The following is a 26,437-nucleotide window of genomic DNA, read 5'->3' on the forward strand; positions in this document are numbered from 1 at the left end:
ATTGCAGCGCCTCCTGCACTGTATGCAGGTGGGCGATATGTTGGTTGCGCAGGTGACCCCCTCTGCCACCTCGAGCCAGGCCTTCTTGGTGGCAGAGGCTGGCCGCTTCCTCCCGCCCGCCGGGTGGAAGATCTCTGTCTCCCCATCTGATGATACCTGGGGTGAGGCATCATTAAACTGGGAGCAGCCTTCCCCCTGGGCTGCTCCATGCTGTAATTTGTTCCATTGGTTGCAGCATCTGTCAGTGGAGGACTGCCCCTTTAACTAGAGAGCCTCCAGCTGACAGATCGTACTGCGCATGCGCAGCCCGCCCGACGCACAGACCAGCATCGCGGACCCCGGAGGAGCAGGTAAGTGATTCCTATTAGTGTGTTGCCTGCTACAATCGCGTGGGCAACCCACTAATTTCACCGAGCGTGTTGACCACGCTCCCGAAACCCAACCTGCCGGAAACCCGCAGGCCTGGTAACATCGAGCCCAAGGTGTTTAAAATGATAAAAGGGATTTGATAAGGTAGATAAAGAGAAACTATTTCTTCTGGTGGGGGAAATCTAGAACAGAGTGGGGCATAATTTTAATTTAAGAGTTAGGCCATTTGGAAGTTAAACCAGGAAGCACCTTTTCACACAAATGGTAGTGGAAATCTGGAACTCTTTCCCTCAAAAGGCTGTGGATACCGGGTCAATTGAAATTTTCAAGACTAAAATCAGATTTTTGTTAGGCAAGAGTATAAAGGGACATGGAGAAAAGGCAGGTAAATGGAATTGAGGTACAGGTCAGCCACAATCTAATAGAATGATGGAACAGGCTCGAGGGGCCGAATGGCCTACTCCTGTTCCTATATTAGGATGTTTTTGTGCTCACAAGGGCTGTTAGTGTTTGAAATGGAAAATGTTCCATTCCGACACCCAGTCAGAATGAAGCACTCCCAGGTCAAGTACAGGACATCTAAATGAAGCGTGAAACTCTCTCTACCCTGTCCCAATAATGTACCTCAGCCGGAAAAGAGCACTCTCCAGCCCCACACAGGAAACTAATAGGCAACAGGCAGGAGGGGATTTTCATCCCATTAGTATAGAGTGGATTTGAACCGAAGTCCCATGGGTAAAAGATCAGTGTCTAGCCCATTGTCATCCAGTTCTCGAGTATTTTTTTAAAACAGGAATCTTATCAAGAGGAGGTGCATTGTGATAATTGATCTATTTAGCATTGATGAGAGTTAAAAATTTGTACTTTTATGATGCCTTATCATGTCTATCAGAACATCCCAAAGTGCAACATATACAATGATTTGTAGAGTGAATTATGTAGGTAAAATTGTTTTGTTTATGCTGAAAAAACACAACATACAGTAATAAGTAATACTTTTTTTTATTGCAGAACATTACTGAGCTGTTTTACAAAAAAAGTGTAAGACAAAGGGTAGGAAAGAGACTTTCAATGAAGATTTTATAAATCCAACAGAAAGACAGCACTTCTCCTTATGAAAATTAGGAAAAGGACCGAGCTGCTACACCCAGTCCTGGATCGTCGCTTTAATCTTCATGAGTGGAAGGTGAGGTTTAACATATTAGAATTCAGTTCCCATAAAAATAGGCATTTGGTCCAGGATGAATGAATACATTAAGTTGAAAGGAGGGGAAGTCGCTGAAGTCTCGTCTATGAGCGAGTGTACTTGCCCCAGATGTGCAGCATAAATACTGAAGCGATGAACAGTAGGCTCATAACCAGCACTGGAACAGGCCCACTGAGGAGAGAGGGGGGAAAAAAATAATCAATAGAAGCACATTTAACAGTACATACACCGCTACTTGCTTTTATATGTTCAATGTCAATGCAATGACAGCAATACAAGGGACAAAAGAGACACCTAGTGGTGTAGCATGAGTACCCACACAATGCTAGTTTTACCAGTATAGTTAGAGAAAAAGCAGAATATCAAAAACACAGTTATTCCTGCTTCCTCATCTTGGGCAGGATTCTGCCCCAGAACTATTCAGCATGCACCTTTCTGCCCATTATTCACTTTAAATATCTCTCCTTTTTAATAGACTTTAAAAAACTACATAATACCACATATCCAAAGATTTTAAAACCAAATGAAGAATATCAGAAAAAAATTTGCACCTACAATTATAACCCAGGTACATTTTAGATTGGAAAACTGAATTTCCTCAAACAGCTTTGTTTTCACTTCTCCCTCCAATAGTTAAAGCTAAATGTACCGATCTACATTGTACAATAATCCTCAGCAGGAATCAGAGCCCCTAGCAGTTCTTCATCTTAATCATCAAGCTCTGACACGAGCTTTAGGCTATCCAGGCCAAAAAAAAGTATATTCAATTACAACTTCATAATTCAGGACAGGATAGTTGTCACAACATTGCATATTCTAAGTTTTACACATGATCAGGAAACCCTGTTCACATTCTAACCTCAAATAAAATTGTTCACAGCTGATTCTCATCAGTTTATGGGGAGATTGAATTTAAACAGAGATTAAGTAAATCGTGTAAATCCAGAACCTCCCTCTCCTACTGCTTTGCCAGTGGTTCCCAATGGTTCACTAATTCAGAACCAGCACAATTCCCAATATCTAACGGTTCTACGTGAAGTGCAATTTACTTTTAAGAAAACTGAAGAAAACCTGACAGCGACAACAAACTCAAGGGTGTGTACAGCAATTTTAGGTAACGCTAGTTTCTGTATTAGAACTTAGCAAAACGAAGTGCAGTATCACGCACAACATAACCGCACTTGCTTTTTATTATTGTCCATTTACTCTGATCTTCCCTCCTAGTGAGGGACTCAATTCAGGCATAAAATTAACAGGCTTCATGCTAAGCTGATTTTAAAATATTTGAACACAAAGGCCACGTTCTGCCCAAACAAAGCATTAAATACTGGTATCTAATTGGCTATTAATGCTGCACACAGCATAAATTGGACTGGGACAGAGGGCAGTGAAACAGAGATCACACCACAGTCAACACAATATTACTTCTATCGATCTGGTCAAGAAGAATGCACAGGACACGTTTAAAAACGCGTCCTTATATGTGATAACCGGGTCAGAATTATGAAGGTATAATAAAAGAAAATTGATTGACAAATGTACATAAAAAGCTCAGCTATATTTAAAAAAAAGCCTGTGTTCTTAAATTCTGGACAAATAACCAAAGAAGAAACACAGTTTAATTAAGGGGGTGCAGAAACCGAGACACCATGTACACAAATCTTTGAAGGTGGCAGGACAAGTTGAGAAAGCGGTTTAAAAAAAACCATATGCGATCCTGGGGTTTTATAAATAGAGGCATGGGGTACAAAAGCAAGGAAGTTATGTTGAACCTTTATAAAACACTGGTTCGGCCACCACTGGAGTATTGTGTCCAATTCTGGGCACCACGGTTTAGGAAGGATGTGAAGGCCTTAGAGAGGGTGCAGAAAAGATTTACTAGAATGGTACCAAGGATTGGAGACTTCAGTTACGTGGATAGACTGGACAAGCTGGGGTTGTTCTCCTTAGAGCAAAGAAGGCCGAGAAGAGATTTGATAGAAGTGTTCAAAATCATGAAGGGTTCAGATAAAGTAAATAAAGAGAAATTGTTCCCATTGGCAGAAGGGTAGAGAACCAGAGGACACAGATTTAAGGTGATTGGCACAGATTTAAGGTGATTGGCAAAAGAACCAAAGGAGACATGAGGAAAAACTTCTTTACGCAGCAAATAGTTATGATCTGGAATGCACTGCCTGAAATGGTGGTGGAAGCAGATTCAATCGTGGCTTTTAAAAAGGAATTGAATAAATTTTTTATTTTTTTTAATTATTCATCCGTGGGACATGGGCATCGCTGGCAAGGCCGGCATTTATTGCCCATCCCTAATTGCCCTTGAGAAGGTGGTGGTGAGCCGCCTTCTTGAACCGCTGCAGTCCGTGTGGTGACGGTTCTCCCACAGTGCTGTTAGGGAGTTCCAGGATTTTGACCCAGCGACGATGAAGGAACGGCGATATATTTCCAAGTCAGGATGGTGTGTGACTTGGAGGGTGCAGGTGGTGTTGTTCCCATGTGCCTGCTGCCCTTGTCCTTCTAGGTGGTAAAGGTCGCGGGTTTGGGAGGTGCTGTCGAAGAAGTCTTGGCAAGTTGCTGCAGTGCATCCTGTGGATGGTACACACTGCAGCCACAGTGCGCCAGTGGTGAAGGGAGTGAATGTTTAGGGTGGTGGATGGGGTGCCAATCATGCGGGCTGCTTTGTCCTGGATGGTGTCGAGCTTCTTGAGTGTTGTTGGAGCTGCACTCATCCAGGCAAGTGGAGAGTATTCCATCACACTCCTGACTTATGCCTTGTAGATGGTGGAAAGGCTTTGGGGAGTCAGGAGGCGAGTCACTCGCCGCAGAATACCCAGCCTCTGACCTGCTCTTGTAGCCACAGTATTTATATGGTTGGTCCAGTTAAGTTTCTGGCTAATGGTGACCCCTAGGATGTTGATGGTGGGGGATTCGGCTATGGTAATGCCGTTGAATGTCAAGGGGAGGTGGTTAGACTCTCTTATTGGAGATGGTCATTGCCTGGCACGAATGTTACTTGCCACTTATCAGCCCAAGCCTGGATGTTGTCCAGGTCTTGCTGCATGCGGGCTTGGACTGCTCCATTATTTGAGGGGTTGCGAACGGAACTGAACACTGTGCAATCATCAGCGAACATTCCCATTTCTGACCTTATGATGGAGGGAAGGTCATTGATGAAGCAGCTGAAGATAGTTGGGCCTAGGACACTGCCCTGAGGAACTCGTGCAGCAATGTCCTGGGGCTGAGATGATTGGCCTCCAACAACCATGACCATCTTCCTTTGTGCTAGGTATGACTCCAGCCACTGGAGAGTTTTCCCCCTGATTCCCATTGACTTCAATTTTACTAGGGCTTCTTGGTGCCACACTCGGTCAAATGCTGCCTTGATGTCAAGGGCAGTCACTCTCACCTCACCTCTGGAATTCAGCTCTTTTGTCCATGTTTGGACCAAGGCTCTAATGAGGTCTGGAGTTGAGTGGTCCTGGCGGAACCTAAACTGAGCTTCGGTGAGCAGGTTATTGGTGAGTAAGTGCTGCTTGATAGCACTGTCGACGACACCTTCCATCACTTTGCTGATGATTGAGAGTAGACTGATGGGGCGGTAATTGGCCGGATTGGATTTGTCCTGCTTTTTGTGGACAGGACATACCTGGGCAATTTTCCACATTGTCGGGTAGATGCCAGTGTTGTAGCTGTACTGGAATAGCTTGGCTAGAGGCGCAGCTAGTTCTGGAGCACAAGTCTTCAGCACTACAGCTGGGATGTTGTCGGAGCCCATAGCTTTTGCTGTATCCAGTGCACTCAGCCGTTTCTTGATATCACGTGGAGTGAATCGAATTGGCTGAAGACTGGCTTCTGTGATGGTGGGGATATCGGGAGGAGGCCGAGATGGGTCATCCACTCGACGCTTCTGGCTGAAGATGGTTGCAAACGCTTCAGCCTTGTCTTTTGCACTTAAGTGCTGGACTCCGCCATCATTGAGGATGGGGATGTTTGCAGGGCTGCAGAGGAATGGGACTAAAACTGGATTGCTCTTACAATGAGCCGGCATGGGCTTGACGGACCGAATGGCCTCCTTCTGTGCTGTAACCCATACAATGATTTTACAGTGGAATTCATTGGTCTGCTTTTTACTTTCAAACCATTTACATAAATGGAAGTTTTTTTTAAAAATAGAGTTAGAGACTAAAAATATGCTGGATTTTAAAAAGTAGGCAATCGCACACTGTCTTGACTACTGAATGATTTTTAAAAAGAATCCTTAAAATCCTGAACTCATCTGTGTCACTGCAGTTATTGGATGAAGAATGGACTTTGACATAAAGCTCCTATTTCATTTCCCATGAGTGCAATGAGCACAAGATATTGAAAGCCTCAGATCAATGTGTGCATATATTTTGAAACACAGTCAAAGTTGATAAACTCATCTACCACTGAGATACATAACTACAGTACTATTTGACCTTCAAAGAAAGATGGGTGAAAATACCCGAGAAATCCCCTGTATTACCTTAAACGGCAAATCAAAGCACTGAACCAAATTATTCAAAAGATGAAGCCCAGAAAGAAATAAGACTTCAGGATTAATGCAAAAGTTGTTATTCCTTATAAGAGGAATATTAATGTAACAGCTAAATACATGTTTAAAAACAGAGAGTTGGGAGATGAAATGCCCCTCTTCATTAATTTTAGCCAAAAATCAGATGGAAGTAAAAAGCGATGGAATGCCACATCTACTACGATTTCAGGTGAACCGTGATCTCACTGAAAGGCGGAACAAGATCGAGGGGCTGAATGGCCTACTCCTGTTCCTATTTCTCCCCCTATAAGTCCCGAAAACAGGAATTTTGCCCCGTGTTTTATAAAGGTTTATTGTCAAAGGTCATCGCTGTACAGCCTCAAAGTCTTATTTTGATAGATCTTCAATGTGGACACACTCCAAAGGGGTAGATCCCCACTTACTCAAACATGAACACGAACATAACGAAACTCCATGCTGCCTGGCTGATGCAAGGTTCTTAATGAATACTTTGCGTCTGTCTTCACAAAAGAGGGGGGCAATGCAGAGATTGTAGTTAAGGAGGAGTGTGAAATATTGGATGGGATAAGCATAGTGAGAGAGGAAGTATTAAGGGGATTAGCATCTTTGAAAGTAGATAAATCACCAGGCCCGGATGAAATGTATTCCAGGCTGTTAAGAGAAGCAAGGGAGGAAATAGCGGAGGCTCTGACCATCATTTTCAAATCCTCACTGGATACAGGCATGGTGCCGGAGGATTGGAGGACTGCTAACGTTGTACAATTGTTTAAAAAGGGAGAAAGAGATAGACCGAGTAATTATAGGCCAGTCAGTCTAACCTCGGTGGTGGGCAAATTATTGAAATCGATTCGGAGGGATAAATAGCATAACTGAGGGATAGCATAAATAGTCATTTAGAAAGACAGGTTAATCAAGGACAGTCAGTATGGATTTGTTAAGGGATGGTCATGTCTGACTAACTTGATTGAATTTTTTGAGCAGGTAACAAGGAGGTCAATGAGAGTAACGCGTCTGATGTAGTGTACATGGATTTTAGCAAGGCTTTTGACAAGGTCCCACATGGCAGACTGGTCAAAAAAGTAAAAGCCCATGGGATCCAAGGGAAAGTGGCTAGTTGGATCCAAAATTGGCTCAGAGGCAGGAAGCAAAGGGTAACGGCTCACGGGTGTTTTGCGACTGGAAGGCTGTTTCCAGTGGGGTCCCGCAGGGCTCAATACGAGGACCCTTGCTTTTTGTGGTATATATTAATGATTTGGACTTGAATGTGGGGGGTTTGATCAAGAAGTTTGCAGATAATACAAAAATTGGCTGTGTGGTTGATAGTGAGGAGGAAAGCTGTAGACTGCAGGAAGATATCAATGGGCTGATCAGGTGGGCAGAAAAGTGGCAAATGGAATTCAATCCATAAGTGTGAGGTAATGCATTTGGGGAGTGCAAACAAGGCAAGGGAGTACACAATAAATGGGAGGATACTGAGAGGTGTAGAGGAAGTGAGGGACCTTGGAGTGCATGTCCACAGATCCCTGAAGGTAACAGGACTGGTAGATAAGGTGGTAAAAAGGCATACGGGATACTTTCCTTTATTAGCTGACGCACAGAACATAAGAGCAGGGAGGTTATCCTAGAACTGTATAAAACAGAGTACTGTGTACAGTTCTGGTCATCACATTAAAGATGTGATTGCACTAGAGAGGGTGCAGAGGAGATTTACGAGGATGTTGACAGGGCTGGAGAATTTTAGCTATGAGAAAAGATTGGATAGGCTGGGGTTGTTTTCTTTGGAATAAAGGAGGCTGAGAGGAGATTTAATTGAGGTATATAAAATAATAACTGGACCAGATAGAGTGGATAGGGAGGACCTATTTCCCTTAGCAGAGGGTCAGTGACCAGGGGGGCATAGATTTAAAGTAATTGGTAGAAGGATTAGAGGGGAGCTGAGGAGAAATGTTTTCACCCAGAGGGTGTTGGGGGTCTGGAACTCACACCCTGAAAGGGTGGTAGAGGCAGAAACCCTCAACTCATTTAAAAAGTACTTGGATGTGCACTTGAAGGGCTGTAATCTACAAGGCTACGGACCAAGTGCTGGAAAGTGGGATTAAGCTAGATAGCTCTTTCTCGGCCGGCACGGACACTATGGGCCGAATGGCTGCCTTCTGTGCCGTAACTTTCTCTGATGCAGTCTGATGATAGGAAAGGGAGCATGATGAAGTATGTACACAATAATCGTGCTGAGTTAACAGGGTACAAAAAATCCTGGGATCTGCACAGGAGCTTTTCAATAAAGGATTATTATACACACACCTCTCAATATGGGGCACATCTATCGTTAGGAATTGTACATTAGGGTAATAAATGCTGGCCTCGCCAGCGACGCCCACATCCCATGAACGAATAAAAAAAAATTAGGGTAATAGACCCCTAAACTATTTCCCTTTGATTAAATCTCACCAGTGATTCTACTTAATTAAAATCTGATACTAAGACTATGCGTACTCCCCCCCCCCCCCTCACCTATGGTTGCCAAATATAGACAAGGAAAACAGTTCCGATCACATTGAATGGAAAGTTACACATCCTAGTCAAACTGCTCTAAAATTACAACATAGCCAGATGGTCAGCTACAGAAATTTGATGCGAACAAGTTAAAATCATCTAAACTCAAGTTACCTGAAATCTTTTGCCCTCTCCCCCCCCCCCCCAGTCTATACAGCACTGACTAAGTTTCACAGTCAATAATTGGCCTTTAATCACGTTACGCTTTACTTAAAGCATTGAACTGTTTGAGAGAAATCTCTTTTCTTGTTAAACTATAAAATTGGAAAAGTCATATTTACCAAAATACTTCCCTCCAACCTAACCCCCCAGTACTTAACCTGTGATAGCATATGCGAAACAGTCAAGACAGTTAATGGAGGCCAATAAATAAATACATTAACACTTCTACCACGTCAAAGAAATTTAGTCTAAAGCGCAGTCAGGTCTTATGGTACAAATCAGTAGTAGTGGCCTTGGTTTGCCTCTGTAGAAGTCATGGGGAATTTTGTCCAGTTAAAACAGTTGAAGGGTCACATGTCATTTAGTTTTCATGATTGTCTTGCATTCTCATTTATGTAGCCCAACTCCCTAAAGAAATAGCGTGGGATGTGATTTAATCAGCTTATCATAGCACATCTTATCTCTCTGCACAGAACCTGAGGCAGGCATCACATAGGAGATAATTTGTTTTAAAAAGGAGATAAAAAGACCAAATTTGAAAGGTCACTAAATGTGGGAGTTAGAGACAGTTGTCTTTTTTTCTGTTCATCAAAAAGACGGTATTCTAAATTTCAGCTTGCACGGCATCCTACTTTTCATCCTTTGAAACTCACGAGTCTGCATTTAACAGGTTACTGCCCCAATCACAACCTGCTGCATGGTTACAAAGTTCAGAATGCAAAATAATAACTCCATTTATTTGTAATTATGTTGCAATTTAGTTGTCAAGTTAAAAAGGTAGGATGCTAATGCAACTCTATTTTACATACATTTCATTCTGCAATGCTGATCATTTAATTATAAATTAATTCAACTTGTATAATATATCCATTTAGTATTTTGTATAGTAAACCTGCAACAATGCACGAGGTTAATCAGTGGGGCCAACAAGCAGCTAAAAGCAGGATCTTGACTGATGGACCTCTAACCAGCAAACTGTTAAATATTCTGGCATATTAAATCATCCCAAAGAACTGGACATTCAACAAAAATCAGTAGAATATTCAGTGCTTAACTGCTTGGCACTGCTTTAAATAGATGTGAAACTTCATTGCTCACACAAAGTAAAAGGAGGAATTGGTCATCTTGTTTAAAAACTGGTTCTACCTTAACTTTTACCTACAAACACACAGTATTTCTTTTTTAAAAAATGAACAGCAATACCAATGGACCCACAAAGCTTACTGATTATGTTTTCAATGGGTTCAATTATATTTTACATTGAGTCTGCATCATTGTATAACAAGCTGTATTATGTGTGATTAGATCTGCTATATGTTTTTGCACAAGGCAATAATGAAAGTGGACAAGTCACTCTGTGCTGTCCTCAATAACTTCTCACTCAGAAAGTAGCAAAGGCTTGGGACTGTCTGTTCTTTTAGTTGATGATGATACGTGGCCTGGAGGTGTTTAAACGCAAGAAAGAATAATAAAAAAAAAATTGTAAATTGTAAATAGCTGTGGAATTACTCTGCAAAAGCGGTGCGATGCTGGTACTTATACTATCCTAGATACCCATGAAAACCTAAATCAACAAGCTACTCGGGAGGGCAAGAGAGAAGGAAAGAACACCAGTGGTACACTGACAGCAGCACAGATATTTCTGCTAACAAATAAAAAGGAAAAAATACCCAGAAATTCAAATAAAGACAAAGCGAGAGGTCTGTCAGCATTTATAAAGAGAAAAGACACTGAACCGGTCTTTTCACTTTACAGATGACAACGACCCGCTGTGTATTTCCAACAATTCCTGTTTTTATTTACGTTAGCAACTATTAGATCAAGAGCAGTTAAAAACCACAAAACTAGGACCAAAGGAGTCTGACCTTAGGATTCCTTTCTTTAAACAAAAAGTTGCAAGAATCAAACCTAGATTTTGTTTATACAGCCAATCTTAAGGACATCAGGGTATTACCGTGAAAAGTTACTGTTTCTGATTTGGTAAGGGAACTGAAGTAACTTATTAAAACTGCTCCAAAACTGTACATTCTACCCAGGGAAATAATGTTACACATGTCACATAACCTCAAGGCACTAACTGTTTCCTGTGTGCTGAACTGCATGATAGGCAAGGGATTTTTTAATAATGGAAGTGTAAACAGAGCTGGTTTACTGTGATCCTTTGTTCTTCTCAGAAGCTGAAACTTTAATGCTAATACCATTATAATGTTTCACCTTTGCTATCCCAAGCTAAAAAAGCTTGCAATAATTTTACTGAAGTCTTACAACCAACAGAAACGTGCCTCTTCACCCCCATTTATATCTCAGTTGCAGTTTCACACTTATTCTGGTTTACAGAAAGTCATCACATGCAGTTATGCACTTTGTTTGCAGCAAAAGCTTCCACCCTCCAGCAGCCTTTTAATGTTAGCCACATGAACGTCTAATTTGTAAACCAGAATAAGATTGCTATATACGAGTCATACCAGGGGGTCGAGTGGGATGGGGAGGAAGTTTGTTAATCATGTAGCATTTAGTATATAAACAAGGAGGAAGGGAGCAGGGGAAAGAGAGAGCAAGCAAATAAATATAAATATTCAAAATTAAAATCCAATTCCCCAATGTAGATATGGCAATTTTAAATACAGGAATGTAGAGGAAGGATTATTAGAGCATCAGGAAAAAGCTTGGAGGATAACTTGTTTTGAAAATAATCCAATAAACAGCAGTCAATACTCAGTTAGATAAGGATAAGTGTGAGGTATTGCAGATGGGACTTATGTATCCTACTGAACGGTACTGAATTAGACAAGAGTGAAGCTGAAAGAATTGTGGGAGCTAATAGATTTGGCACTTAATAGCAATCGACAAAGCAAATAAAACGCTGAACCACACTAACTCAGTAAAGTAAGATGTCACGTAAAAACTGCACAGTGCTCTGGTCACCCCACATTTTCAGGGCTGTATCCAGTTTTGGCTGCTGAGTCACAACTAAGGTCATCGACCTGAAACGTTAACTCTATTTAAGAGCATAAGAAATAGGAGGAGTAGGTCAGACGGCCCCTCGAGCCTGCTCCGCCATTCAATAAGATTATGGCTGATCTTTGACCTCAACTCCATTTTCCCCATATCCCTGGATTCCCTTAGTGTCCAAAAATCCATCGATCTCAGTCTTGAACATACTCAATAACTGAGCATCCACATCCCTCTAGGGTAGAGAATTCCAAAGAGTCACAACCCTCTGAGTAAAGAAATTTTTCCTCATCTCGGTCCTAAATGGCCAACCCCTTATCTTGAGACCATGCCACAAAAATTCTGTGGCTACAAGAGCAGGCCAGAGGCTGGGTATTCTGCGGCGAATGACTCACCTCCTGACTCCCCAAAGCCTTGCCACTATCTGCAAGGCACAAGTCAGGAGTGTGATGGAATACTCTCCACTTGCCTGGATGAGTGCAGCTCCAACAACACTCAAGAAGCTCGACACCATCCAGGACAAAGCAGCCCGCTTGATTGGCACCCCATCCACCACCCTAAACATTCACTTCCATCACCACCAGCGTACCAGGCTGCAGTGTGTACTATCCACAGGATGTACTGCAGCAACTCGCCAAGGCTTCTTCGACAGCACCTCCCAAACCCGCGACCTCTACCACCTAGAAGGACAAGGGCAGCAGACACATGGGAACAACACCACCTGCCGTTCCCCTCCAAGTCACACAGCATCCTGACTTGGAAATATATCACCGTTCCTTTATCGTCGCTGGGTCAAAATCCTGGAACCCCCTACTTAAGAGCACCGTGGGAGAAATTTCACCACACTGACTGCAGTGGTTCAAGGTGGCGGCTCACCACCACCTTCTCCAGGGGCAATTAGGGATGGCCTCGTCAGCGACGCCCATATCCCATGAATGAATATTTTTTTTAAAATGACCCCTAGTTCTAGACTCTCCAGCCAGGGGAAACAGCCTCTCAGCATCTACCCTGTCAAACCCTCTAAGAATTTTGAACGTTTCAATGAGATCACCTCTCATTCTTCTAAACTCCAAAGAACATAGGCCCATTCTACTCAATCTCTCCTCATAGGACAAACCTCTCGTCCCAGGAATCAATCTAGTGAACCTTCGTTGCACTTCCTCTAAAGCAAATATATCTTTCCTTAGGTAAGGAGGCCAAAACTGTACACACTACTCCAGGTGTGGTCTCACCAGAGCCCTATATAATTGCAGCAAGACCTCCTTACTCATAATCCAAACCCCTTGCAATAAAGGCTAGCATACCATTTGCCTTCCTGATTGCTTGCTGTGCCTGCACATTAACTTTCTGTGATTCGTGTACAAGGACACCCAAATCCCTCTGAATACCAACATTTCTGAGTCTCTCACCTTTTAAAAATATTCTGCTTTTCTATTCTTCCTACCAAAGTGGATAATTTCACATTTCCCCACATTATACTCCATCTGCCACATTCTCACCCAGTCACTTAACCTGTCCAAATCCCTTTGCAGCCTCTTTGTGACCTCCTCACAGCTTACTTTCCCACTTAGCTTTGTATTGTCTCTCTCCACAGACTCTGCTTGACCTGCTGAGTGTTTCCAGCATTTTCTGTTTTTATTCAAGACATTTCAAGTCCTGGAGGTGCTGCAGAGAAGAGTCCTAAGGGAGATCTACAAGCAACAAAAGACTGGAAAAACGTGGGCTTTTCAACTCTGAAAGTAGGCAACTGAAAGGGGGAACCTCAGGAGGTACAAAATATAGTGAATATAGAAAAAGTAAATTGAGTACTACTTCAAGGTAACCTAACAAGGGGTTCATAGGTTCAAAACAAATTTAGGATAGATGTCAGCAAGTTGTTCTTCATTCAAAAAAAGTGATCAATACATGGACTGGACTTCGAGGTAGGGTAGTGGTGGCACAAATCTGGGAATCACAAACAATGGGATGCTGTGATTGGAGTAAGGATGATGTGGAGATGGACTGGGGTTGACAATTATAAACAATTTTACAACACCAAGTTATAGCCCAACAATTTTATTTGAAATTCACAAGCTTTCGGAGGCTTCCTCCTTCCTCAGGTGAATGTTGTGGAAATGAAATCCTCGAACCCTTCGCACTTATAAATCACAGAACAATACCTGGTGATTACAGATAGTCTTTCCAACTGCCCGTTGCCAAGGCAATCACAGTGTGCAGACAGAGAGGTGTTACCTACAAGGCCACCGAATATACAAACAACCAAAAAAAAAGGCAGAAACATAGAAACATCTGGAAGGAAGAGAAAGACAGCAAATGACCAGTTATATTAAAAACAGAAACATTTGTTCGCTGGTGGGGTTACGTGTAGCGTGACATGAACCCAAGATCCCGGTTGAGGCCGTCCTCATGGGTGCGGAACTTGGCTAGCAATTTCTGCTCGACGATTTTGCGTTGTCGTGTGTCTCGAAGGCCGCCTTGGAGTATGCTTACCCGAAGGTCGGTGGCTGAATGTCCTTGACTGCTGAAGTGTTCCCCGACTGGGAGGGAACCCTCCTGTCTGGCGATTGTTGCGCGGTGTCCGTTCATCCGTTGTCGCAGCGTCTGCATGGTCTCGCCAATGTACCATCCTCTGGGGCATCCTTTCCTGCAACGTATGAGGTAGACAACGTTGGCCGAGTCACAGGAGTATGAACCATGCACCTGGTGGGTGGTGTCCTCTCGTGTGATGGTGGTACCTGTGTCGATGATCTGGCATGTGTTGCAGAGGTTACCGTGGCAAGTTTTTGTAGTGTTGTGGACGCTGTTCTCCTGAAAGCTGGGTAATTTGCTGCGAACGATGGTCTGTTTGAGGTTGGGTGGCTGTTTAAAGGCGAGTGCTGGAGGTGTGGGGATGGCCATAGCGAGGTGTTCGTCGTCATTGATGACATGTTGAAGGCTGCGGAGAACATGGCGTAGTTTCTCCACTCCACTCCAGTACTTCCCCGGAGCAGAGAAACTACGCCATGTTCTCCGCAGCCTTCAACATGTCATCAATGACGACGAACACCTCGCTATGGCCATCCCCACACCTCCACTACTCGTCTTTAAACAGCCACCCAACCTCAAACAGACCATCGTTCGCAGCAAATTACCCAGCTTTCAAGAGAACAGCGTCCACGACACCACACAACCCTGCCACGGTAACCTCTGCAACACATGCCAGATCATCGACACAGGTACCACCATCACACGAGAGGACACCACCCACCAGGTGCATGGTTCATACTCCTGTGACTCGGCCAACGTTGTCTACCTCATACGTTGCAGGAAAGGATGCCCCAGAGGATGGTACATTGGCGAGACCATGCAGACGCTGCGACAACGGATGAACGGACACCGCGCAACAATCGCCAGACAGGAGGGTTCCCTCCCAGTCGGGGAACACTTCAGCAGTCAAGGACATTCAGCCACCGACCTTCGGGTAAGCATACTCCAAGGCGGCCTTCGAGACACACGACAACGCAAAATCGTCGAGCAGAAATTGCTAGCCAAGTTCCGCACCCATGAGGACGGCCTCAACCGGGATCTTGGGTTCATGTCACGCTACACGTAACCCCACCAGCGAACAAATGTTTCTGTTTTTAATATAACTGGTCATTTGCTGTCTTTCTCTTCCTTCCAGATGTTTCGATGTTTCTGCCTTTTTTTTTGGTTGTTTGTATATTCGGTGGCCTTGTAGGTAACACCTCTCTGTCTGCACACTGTGATTGCCTTGGCAACGGGCAGTTGGAAAGACTATCTGTAATCACCAGGTATTGTTCTGTGATTTATAAATGCGAAGGGTTCGAGGATTTCATTTCCACAACATTCACCTGAGGAAGGAGGAAGCCTCCGAAAGCTTGTGAATTTCAAATAAAATTGTTGGACTATAACTTGGTGTTGTAAAATTGTTTACAATTGGAGTAAGGATGACAGAAGGTTTCTCGATATGGATGAGCTAAGGCAGCTGAATGTTCCCCTCGTCCATAGTTATCTTGTGATAAATATGGAAATAGTGGAAAGGATAAATAGGGCTGTCAATAGGACTTTAAACTAGTAAGACGGGGGTAGGGGGAGATCTGGGGAAAATAACATAAGTGTGAAGAAAAAAGAAATAGGAAATGAGAATAAAGGTCAGACCAAGTTAAGGAATGAGGGTAACATAAACGGCACTAATTAGAGTCACCATAATGGCAACAGAAAAAAGAATATTCTAAGATAGAAAAAGAATCCATATGGATTGAGACAAAGGATAAGAAAGGATCGATCACGTTAATAGATATATTCTACAGACCACCTAATAGTGGAAGGGAACTGGAGGATGAAATATGTAGGCAAATCGATGAAATGAGTAAAAAAAAAATGAATAATAAATCATGGGAGATTTCAACTACCCCAAATAAACTGGCAAGAGGAGGTAGGGAAAGGGGAATGGAGGTTTTACAATGTGTACAGGATTCCTTTCTTACCCAGTATGTGAGAAGCCCAAGAGAGGAATCACTGCTGGATCTAGTAATGGGAAATGAACCAGAGCAGATAAGAGAAGTAAGTGTAGGGGAACATCAGTAAAGTTGAGGAGGAATATATTTCTCCAAAAAGAACAAATCACCCAATAATGAAACACCATGGATGAATAAAGAGATAAGGGTAAAATTGAAACTAAAGGAAAAAAGCATACTCTAAGTACACACACGATGAAGGAGAGGATGACAAAAGGGAATACGAAGAGGTTAGGAAAGAAGTAAAAAAAACAATAAGGAAAGCAAAGAGGAACTACAGAATTAAATTATCAAGAATATAAAAATAGTATAATATTCTACAGACACAAATAACAAAAGAAAAATCAGAATAGGGATAAGGCCACTAAGGGATGCACAAGATAAACTCACAGGTAACAACAGCGAAATGGCAGAAATATTGAATAGTTACTTTGCCTCTGTTTACCAGGGAGACTAACAAGGTGGGCAGGACATTAGAAGAGGAGATCAAAAAAACATTTAAGATAGAAAGGGAGGAGATAATTGATAAACTAATCAAACTTAGGGAGGATAAATGGATTACATCCAAGCATATTAAAAGAAGTTAGGGAAGAGATAGCAGAGGCACTATTACATATAGATAAAAATTCACTAGAAAAGGGAATAGAGCCGGAGGACTGGCGGACAGCTAATGTTATTCCTGTATTTAAAAAAAGGGAGATAAAACAAGTCCAGGGAACTATAGACCAGTTAGCTTAACGTCGGTGGTAGGAAAGATAAAGGAATCTTTACTCAAAGATGTAACGGAAAGACATCTAGAAAACAAAAATATAATAAAAAATAATCAGCATGGATTTCAGAAGGGAAAGTCATGCTTGACCAACCTTACTAAATTCTTTGAGGAAGTAACAGAAAGAGTAGTCAAGGGTAATGCAGTTGATGTAATATATTTGGATTTTCAAAAGGCCTTCGATAAAGTACCACAGTGTAGACTCATGATTAAGATCAGAGCTTGTGGGGTCAGGGAACAGGTAACAGAATGGATAGCAAGTTGGCTACAAAACAGAAAGCAGAAAGTAGGGGTTCAGGGTAGCTACTCAGACAGGCAAAAGGTGGGAAGTGGTGTTCCACAAGGATCGGTGCTGGGACCACTGTTGTTCACAATTTACATTAACGATTTGGACTTGGAAGTACAATTTTAAAATTTGCGGATGACACCAAATTGGGGGGTGTAGTTAATACAAAGAAGGAATGCGTCAAAACTTAAGAAGACATTAATAAACTTGCACAATGAGCGTGTAACTGGCAAATGAATTTCAATATAGATAAGTGTGAGGTGGTGCATTTTGGTGGGATACTGCTTGGATAAGAGTCTAAACAGGATAGAGGAACAAAGGGATCTAGGGATACAAATACACAAATCACAAAGTAGCGATACAGGTTAATTAGGCCATATAAAAGGCAAATCAAGCACTAAGGTTTGAAATCTTAGAAATGAACCCAAGAAAATACCAGAACTGAGAGGATATCCTTATCAGGAAAGACTAAACAGGCTGGAGATTTTTTCTCTAGAAAAGAGATACACCCTTTGATAAGGTAGATGTAGAGAAAATGTTTTCACTGTGGGGGGAGTCCAAAACAAGAGGACATAAATATAAAATAGTCACTTATAAATCCAATAGGGAAATCAGGAGAAACCAAAGAGTGGTAAGAATGTGGAACGCCCTACCACAGGGAGTGGTTCAGGCAAATAGCATAGATGCATTTAAGGGGAAGCTAAATAAGCACGTGAGGGAGAAAGGAATAGAAGGATATGCTGATAGGGTTAGATGCCATAGGAAGGGAGGAGGTTCGTGTGGAGCATAAATGCCGGCACAGACCCGTTGGGCCGAATGGCCTGTTTCTGTGCTGTAGTTTTGATGTAACTCGAAGTAGTACTAGCAGTTTGAGTGTATAGGCTCTGCAGCACCAAAGGCAACCCCCTGCAAGGTTGCTTGCAAAGCAAAATCATGAGATAACTGTACAGGGATGATGCACTTCAGATAACAAAGAGTGGGTGGATCTAAAAACAAAGCGTTCAGAGTTGTTTCTCTCTGATTTGATAATGCTTTTGTGTTTCTATTCCAATTACAAACTCCTATCATTAGGTTTTATGGGTTCTAGGCTAAAGATTTAATACTGTAACTGATTTGTTTATATGTACACACAATATACTAGAGTTTAATTCTCCTGCAGATTTTGGTTTTAATAGTCGTATTTAATTCATCCGATCTTTACTACGTTTTAATTATGGCACTCTTGCCTTGCAGTCTCCTTTTGGGGGCTGCTCTAGAGCAGTATGGGCAGACCTTTCACTAAAGGACTATATTCCATTATCTCATCAATATATCCAATGGGACTCAAGAACTTCAATTCCCCCCCCACCTTGTGCACTGTAAAGTACAATTACATGTGAGAAAGCAAATATAATCGTCCATACATTCCAAATGAAACATTTCACATAAGTGACTAAACTTCATAGATCAATAACAACAACCTTGAGTAGTTCTTCCTCACAAAAAGGGAAAAAAAGTAATGGGCACACAGGACAAATCTGTTGGGAATAGAGTCATCAGAAAGAGTCATTCATTATAGCTAGTGACCATGACTAACAATACATGCTACACTGTTCACCATCCTCTCCCAATTGTTTAAAGGCAGCAAAAATAGTTTTATCAAACCTTTACCAATAAAAACACATTTTGGCTACTTCCCACTTCAAATATTTTTGACTTTACTTTGGAACAAAAAGGTCAAGACTGGATTGGACATTGATCAGTAGAAAAACTACAGGTAGATCTTTGGTGCTTTCACAAAACCACCACAGATTACCAGAGGTTTTGGACCTACCCAAAAAGCAGCTCATCTCCAGAACTATATTGTTTAGATATCTAGATATAGCTATGTGAGGGATCTTCATTTTCTAATGATGGTAAAATATGTAGTACAAGACATAAATCTAGAGAATTACCGTAAAACACATTACTAACTTAAACCCAAGTGTGAGGGATCTGAATTAACACCAATGAGATGCACTCATTAACCTGGATGCCTCTAGCATCAACCGGATATATTAATGCAGCTCCTTCAGCTCAATGATGTCATCACCAGTCATTGTTTAGTAAAAAAAAATGGATAGGAATTATAGGATATTAGTAACACTTGTCAGCTGATTTTACAGAAATATAATCTCAAGTAGCTGGAAAAATGAAAACAGTGTTGTGATTCAGTGTCCGTAAGATGTACTTACACTTTAAGCCCAGGAGAATCTTCCGTGTAGAACCGCCACATACCCCCAGTGCCCGTCGAGGTGGTTCGACCAGCACGGCTCACTGCACTGCTGGTAGCTTTCCTATCAGGGGGGGGGGGGGGGGGGGGGGGGGGGAGGAGGAAAATAGATGTTTAGCTGATCATACTGAAAAACCACTTACTAAGCACTGCAATCACAGACACTATTATGTTAGCAGGAACCTCCTTTTACCCAAGATTATAGTAATTTTGACAGGTCTAATTCAAATCATTTCTGGCAATAGACCGTGGATGTTCGTAATGTTAATCTTCACAAGCTGTATTTTTATTTTTTTGCTTTTCTCCCCCAACCCAAAGAGTACAGCAGAAATGTAAAAAAAAACTGTACATGGAACATTACTTCACCCCCTAAAAGGTACATTAAGAACAGAGACTTAAAAGCTAAAAATTTGAGAGTGCATAAACAGACGGCGACGCTAAGCAACAGTGCTCTCACATTCAGTGTGGTGGAGTCAGATGGGGGGAAGTTTTGAGTGGAGCTTCATTCTGTTCCCAATTCAAGCCATCTTGAAAATGGAGTTTGTGGTGCCTCCAAGTGGGGGGGGTGGGGGGAGAGAATGTCGCACCTAGGTAGTTTTCATCACCTCCCATCTTGCAGGGGACATTGGGGCAGGTGCAGTCCCGCCTAGGCCACCCATTCTTTTTTTTTTAATTCGTTCATGGGATGTGGGCGTCGCTGGCAAGGCCAGCATTTATTGCCCATCCCTAATTGCCCTCGAGAAGGTGGTGGTGAGCCGCCTTCTTGAACCGCTACAGTCCGTGTGGTGAAGGTTCTCCCACAGTGCTGTTAGGAAGGGAGTTCCAGGATTTTGACCCAGCGACGATGAAGGAACGGCGATATATTTCCAAGTCGGGATGGTGTGTGACTTGGAGGGGAACGTGCAGGTGGTGTTGTTCCCACGTCCCTGCTGCCCTTGTCCTTCTAGGTGGTAGAGGTCGCGGGTTTGGGAGATGCTGTCGAAGAAGCCTTGGCAAGTTGCTGCAGTGCATCCTGTGGATGGTACACACTGCAGCCACAGTGTGCCGGTGGTGAAGGGAGTGAATGTTTAGGGTGGTGGATGGGGTGCCAATCAAGTGGGCTGCTTTGTCCTGGATGATGTTGAGCTTCTTGAGTGTTGTTGGAGCTGCACTCATCCAGACAAGTGGAGAGTATTCCATCACACTCCTGACTTGTGCCTTGCAGATGGTGGAAAGGCTTTGGGGATTCAGGAGGTGAGTCACTCGCCGCAGAATACCCAGCCTCTGACCTGCTCTTGTAGCCACGGTATTTATGTGGCTGGTCCAGTTAAGTTTCTGGTCAATGGTGACCCCAGGATGTTGATGGTGGGGAATTCGGCGATGGTAATGCCATTGAATGTCAAGGGGAGGTGGTTAGACTCTCTCTTGTTGGAGATGGTCATTGCCTGGCGCGAATATTCCTTGCCACTTATCAGCCCAAGCCTGGATGTTGTCCGAGTTTTGTTGCATGCGGGCTCGGACTGCTTCATTATCTGAGGGGTCGTGAATGGAATTGAACACTGTGCAATCATCAGCGAACATCCCCATTTCTGACCTTATGATGGAGGGAAGGTCATTGATGAAGCAGCTGAAGGTGGTTGGGCCTAGGACACTGCCCTGAGGAACTCCTGCAGCAATGTCCTGGGGCTGAGATGATTGGCCTCCAACAACCACCACCATCTTCCTTTGTGCTAGGTATGACTCCAGCCACTGGAGAGTTTTCCCCGATTCCCACTGACTTCAATTTAACATTCGACTATAACTATTAGGTGAGGCTGCTGAAGAAGAGGATTAAAAATATAAAAAGTCAGGGGGTGCTACCCAAATATCCTCAATAAAACTCAGTTGTACATTGAAAATAAAACAATTTATGGGAAGATTGATTGACAAGTTTGCTATTTTACTACCGTATTTAAATTACATGAAGATATTAGAGACTGACATTTATTGACATTTTTGGACAAAACAACGTAGCATGTCAACAATATTAAGCAGTTTAAGGCCTAGGGACAGGCCTCTGGGTATTTAGGATAAATACATGGCAATATTTTAATTGAGGGCTTCAGTGCCCTAGTGGTTTATAACAATCATCTTATTGCAGAGATTACAGCCTTGAAAACAACCCCAATGTCTTATTTATAATACCTTTTTAATATGGGAGAATACATGCTTCGATCTGGATTTTGTTTCTTTTTAAAACTTGAATTTTCAACAAGATAGATTTACGTACATTTTATGAAACTGTATATTTCCACATATAATGTTTGGAAACCACTGTATTTTTATTGTGTGATCCTTGCAGAAGGATGGCATTGATAGATCCAGGTTTCTGTGACTGTGCTTACTCTGGGAGTAATGTGGGTCGCAGGGCTGAGGCAAGTCGGTTTGGTTTGGTTTCCAGAGGTTATTTAGACCTAGGGATCGTGGAAGGGAAGGGTCTTGCACACTAGTGGTCATGTCGGTTGAAGTCATTGCCCTACTACTGAGCAACACAGATCCAAGTAATTGTGGCCTGATCCCTAGTCTCTACGTAAAGCTTGTGGCTGGAAATGGAGATCAGGACCTCCCCAACAAGCACACTGTATAGCTAACCATTTACAACAGACCAAAAACAGACCGAGTCTAACACCTATCACCCCAGTCATTGGAGGATTTACCTCAGGGGTACTCAAAGCCCGGCATCAGGAAGGGATCACCAGATTAGGTCAGCTCCTCTAGGAGGGCCAGATTAAGTCTTTCCACCACTTAGCTGATAAATTCCACCAGTCCCAGCATGACCAATATCACAAAATCGGCAGATGAAGCACCATGTAGTGTGAGTCAACCGCCTGGAACTCATCCTCCATTCTCCAACAGTCACTTACATCAGGATTTGTTACTGTTCAGTAAGTTACACCAAGAACAAATGGAAGTGCATTGACTAAAAACAAATAGTACACAACATATTTGAACTCTTTGCTCTAATGCAGCATGCATTTATCCAGCATATAAAATTTGCATGAATTGCCAAAATACCGCTGGATCAATTGATTTGGCCACCTTGTGTTTCAGCCAACATTGGAAGGAGAGAAAAAAAAAATCAGCAGGGACCATGCGAAGCTCCCTGTAAGAGTCCTGTGAATCTAAACTAATCTTGGATCAATGTACTAACTCCACACATTCCACTGAGGTACAATGATGCAATCCTTATTCAAGGTTCGCTACTGATACAAACAGAAGTAATACTCTCAGTTTTATTGCATTGTTGTCATCTAGGAGTTCAGTGCTTGTTTAACACTATCATGAGGGCTTTAGATCAAGTAATAAAAAGATGAGGCTCAAACTATAACCAATTTGCATCAATTTTGTATTTTGGAACTATTGCACGGTGCAAAATTTGTGAGGCGAGTACAAAAAATATCCAACACCAGTGAAAGGCTGCTAGTTTGCAACAAAACAGCAATTATGAGCAAGTATTAAATTGAAGACAGTTACAGACAGCACAGTGATTTTCCTTGCAGCACAACACAATGGAGGGCCACAGATTTGATTGCTCACTCTACTAAACTTCTATGCACAGGCCAGACATCTCATGTTTTGAGCGGGGAGGTCAAAAAAAAGAAAAAGGATAAATAGGAAGGCAAGTCATTGCCAAGCAACTCACACACCTCCTGGTGGCTGAGAGCAGTATTGGTGGTAGTAGTACATCACCTCCCATCCCAGCCAGCAGTTAGTATGTGGTCAAGCAAGGCAGACTGGGGAGGAGGGGGAAGGGTGAGAAAAACTAAGGGTAAGGAAAACACATTCTTCAAGAAAAAAAAGTGAAAGCCAGCTTCATATTTCCAGAGTTCAATACAAATCCTAGCACAGTGTCCACATTGTGCACCAAAAGAGAGAATGGATGTTCAAGTAATTGAAGTAAAAGTTTTCAGTAGCTCTTTGCCCTTTTCAAGAGAGTGGAAATTGACTGCAGGCGTAAAATGAAGACTGGGACTTCTTCCCATTACTAAGCACACTAACTGAATTTACACTGCCTGCATTGAGGATCACACAGCAAACCTAGTGACTAAACTGGATCAGAAATTACCAAGAGAGTTACGATACCCAAAGTTGGAGGGCTTTATTACATACCCAGAGGCATTTCTGTAAATCCAAAGTACAATGGTTTGACTTATAGCTGGAAATCAGTATGTGTCTAATTCAATCTTTGAACAGGTTTAAAAAAGTGTGGAACAAGGACTAAGACAAAAAGATGTTTTTTAAGAAAAAATAAAATCATATTTGTTGGCATGTTGTGACATTGAAGCATCTACAAGACAAGGAGCTCGACATTCCTCGTTTCAGAGAAATGCCTGTTTTGCTCCAAAATTAATGAACGACTCATAAAATTACAGGAACAGCAGCCTTGAAATGTGCAATTTCTGATAATGCAATTTTGTTAACAGCAATGAAAAAAACAGAAGCCAATCACAATGTACAATATTAATGATCCTTTAACACTTCTCAAGCAGCTAACTAGCCACTTAACCAGTGTAAATGTAGAAACTTGTTAATCCATCTGTGGAGTGAACTACTTGTGGTTAAACTGGCTAAACATCAACAAAGCAAAACACAACTCAATGACAAAGTTCTATCATCGCTGCAAAAATCTGATGCAACAACGCAACATTTGGCTTGGGAGAAGAGCGAAGACAACGTTAGAGAGAGCAAACCTGGAGGTCACAATGGTATGAATGAGGGCTTCAGTATAGGCAGCCCTTGTGAGGATAGGATATGGGGTTGGAAGCTCATAGGAACAGGAGTAGGCCATTCAGCCCCTCGTGCCTGCTCCGCCATTTGATAAGATCATGGCTGATCTGTGATCTAACTCCATATACCTGCCTTTGGCCCATATCCCTTAATACCTTTGGTTGCCAAAAAGCTATCTATCTCAGATTTAAATTTAGCAATTGAGCCAGCATCAATTGCCGTTTGTGGAAGAGAGTTCCAAACTTCTATCACCCTTTGTGTGTAGAAATGTTTTCTAATCTCTCTTGAAAGGTCTGGCTCTAATTTTTAGACTGTGCCCCCTACTCCTAGAATCCCCAACCAGTGGAAATAGTTTCTCTCTATCCACCCTATCCGTTCCCCTTAATATCTTATAAACTTCGATCAGATCACCCCTTAACCTTCGAAACTCCAGAGAATACAACCCCAATTTGTGAAATCTCTCCTCGTAACTTAATCCTTGAAGTCCGGGTATCATTCTAGTAAACCTACGCTGCACTCCATCCAAGGCCAATATGTCTTTCCGAAGGTGCGGTGCCCAGAACTGCTCACAGTACTCCAGGTGCGGTCTAACCAGGGTTTTGTATAGCTGCAGCATAACTTCTGCCCCCTTGTACTCCAGTCCTCGAGATATAAAGGCCAGCATTCCATTAGCCTTATTGATTATTTTCTGCACCTGTTCATGACACTTCAATGATCGATGTACCTGAGCCCCTAAGTCCCTTTGGACATCCACTGTTTTTAACTTTTTACCATTTAGAAAGTACCCTGTTCTATCCTTTTTTGATCCAAAGTGGATGACCTCACATTTGTCTACATTGAATTCCATTTGCCACAGTTTTGCCCATTCACCTAATCTATCAATATCCCTTTGTAATTTTATGTTTTCATCTACACTGCTTACAATGCCACCAATCTTTGTGTCATCGGCAAACTTAGATATGAGACTTTCACCAGAGAATCAAACAGTCCAACAAATTTGCACACTTTCAAATTACACCTAAGTGAACAGCCAGGGAAATGGAATCAGGGTTCAGGTGTGGAGTTTCTGGCTTTGGTCTCGTCAATGTTGTGCGGGAGAAATTTCTGGCTCACACACAACTTGATGTGGATAAGCAGTCAAAGCAAATCAACAGTTGAGTTATGGTATGTGATGACCAGACAAAACTGGGTACCATTAACATAAATATGAACACTGACCCTGTTCTTTCTTTCAAATAGATGCTGTTACAGCAGCAGTGTATTAAGGAATCATTTGCCTTCTTACACACAATGGAAAGTGGTCTGGTTCATGTGGGAGTGTCCTACAACTGGATATCTCTCAAGTGCGACATCAGGTCGCAACATCTATCTGGACCAGTCTGCCACAAAATGTGAGATATTTGGAGACCTCATCAATGCAGGCCATAGGCACAGTATCATAGAATCAAAGAAAGTTACAGCATAGGAGGAGGCCATTCGGCCCATCACATCCGTGCCAGCAGAAAAAGAACTATCCAGCACTTGGTCCGTAGCCCTGTAGGTTACGGCACTTCAAGTGCACATCCAAGTACTTTTTAAATGAGTTGAGGGTTTCTGTCTCTACCACCCTTTCAGGCAATGAGTTCCAGACCCCCACCACCTTCTGGCTGAAAAAAATTCTCCTCAGCTCCCCTCTACTCCTTCTACCAATTACTTTAAATCTATGCCCCCTGGTCACTGACCCCCTCTGCTATGGGAAATAGGTCCTCCCTATCCACTCTATCTAGTTCCGTCATAATTTTATACACCTCAATTAAATCCCCCCTCATCCTCCTTTGTTCCAAAGAAAACAACCCCAGCCTATCCAATCTTTTCTCATAGCTAAAATTCTCCAGCCCTGTCAACATCCTCGTAATTCTCCTCTGTACCCTCTCTAGTGCAATCACATCTTTCCTGTAATGTGGTGACCATCACTCACGATTGTTGCCACTGATGCCACAGAGACTTTGGGATTTAAACTCCAAGATACAGGTAGGGTTATCAACTTGGTTGGAGAAGGTCAGGCAACCATACATTGAGGCGTCAAAAGCTCAGAAGCCCAACACTAATTTTCGT

The 26,437-nt window shown here is 42.5% G+C and overlaps 1 protein-coding gene across 1 annotated transcript in view; it reads right to left on the minus strand.

The window, feature by feature from the left end:
- Nucleotides 1-1,355: 1,355 nt before the first annotated feature.
- The window catches only part of sec61b (SEC61 translocon subunit beta), a 32,418-nt gene continuing 7,336 nt past the window's right edge, over nucleotides 1,356-26,437 (minus strand). Inside the window, exons 3-4 of the mRNA XM_068005042.1 lie at nucleotides 19,560-19,661; nucleotides 1,356-1,747 (exon numbers count right to left, since the gene is read on the minus strand). Of these exons, the coding sequence (XP_067861143.1) occupies nucleotides 1,660-1,747; nucleotides 19,560-19,661 (190 nt within the window). The 3' untranslated portion in view covers nucleotides 1,356-1,659. The remainder of the gene's footprint in view (nucleotides 1,748-19,559; nucleotides 19,662-26,437) is intronic.

The sequence above is a fragment of the Heptranchias perlo genome, chromosome 2 (assembly GCF_035084215.1).
Source record: "Heptranchias perlo isolate sHepPer1 chromosome 2, sHepPer1.hap1, whole genome shotgun sequence".
In the NCBI taxonomy this organism is placed as follows: Eukaryota; Metazoa; Chordata; class Chondrichthyes; order Hexanchiformes; family Hexanchidae; genus Heptranchias; species Heptranchias perlo.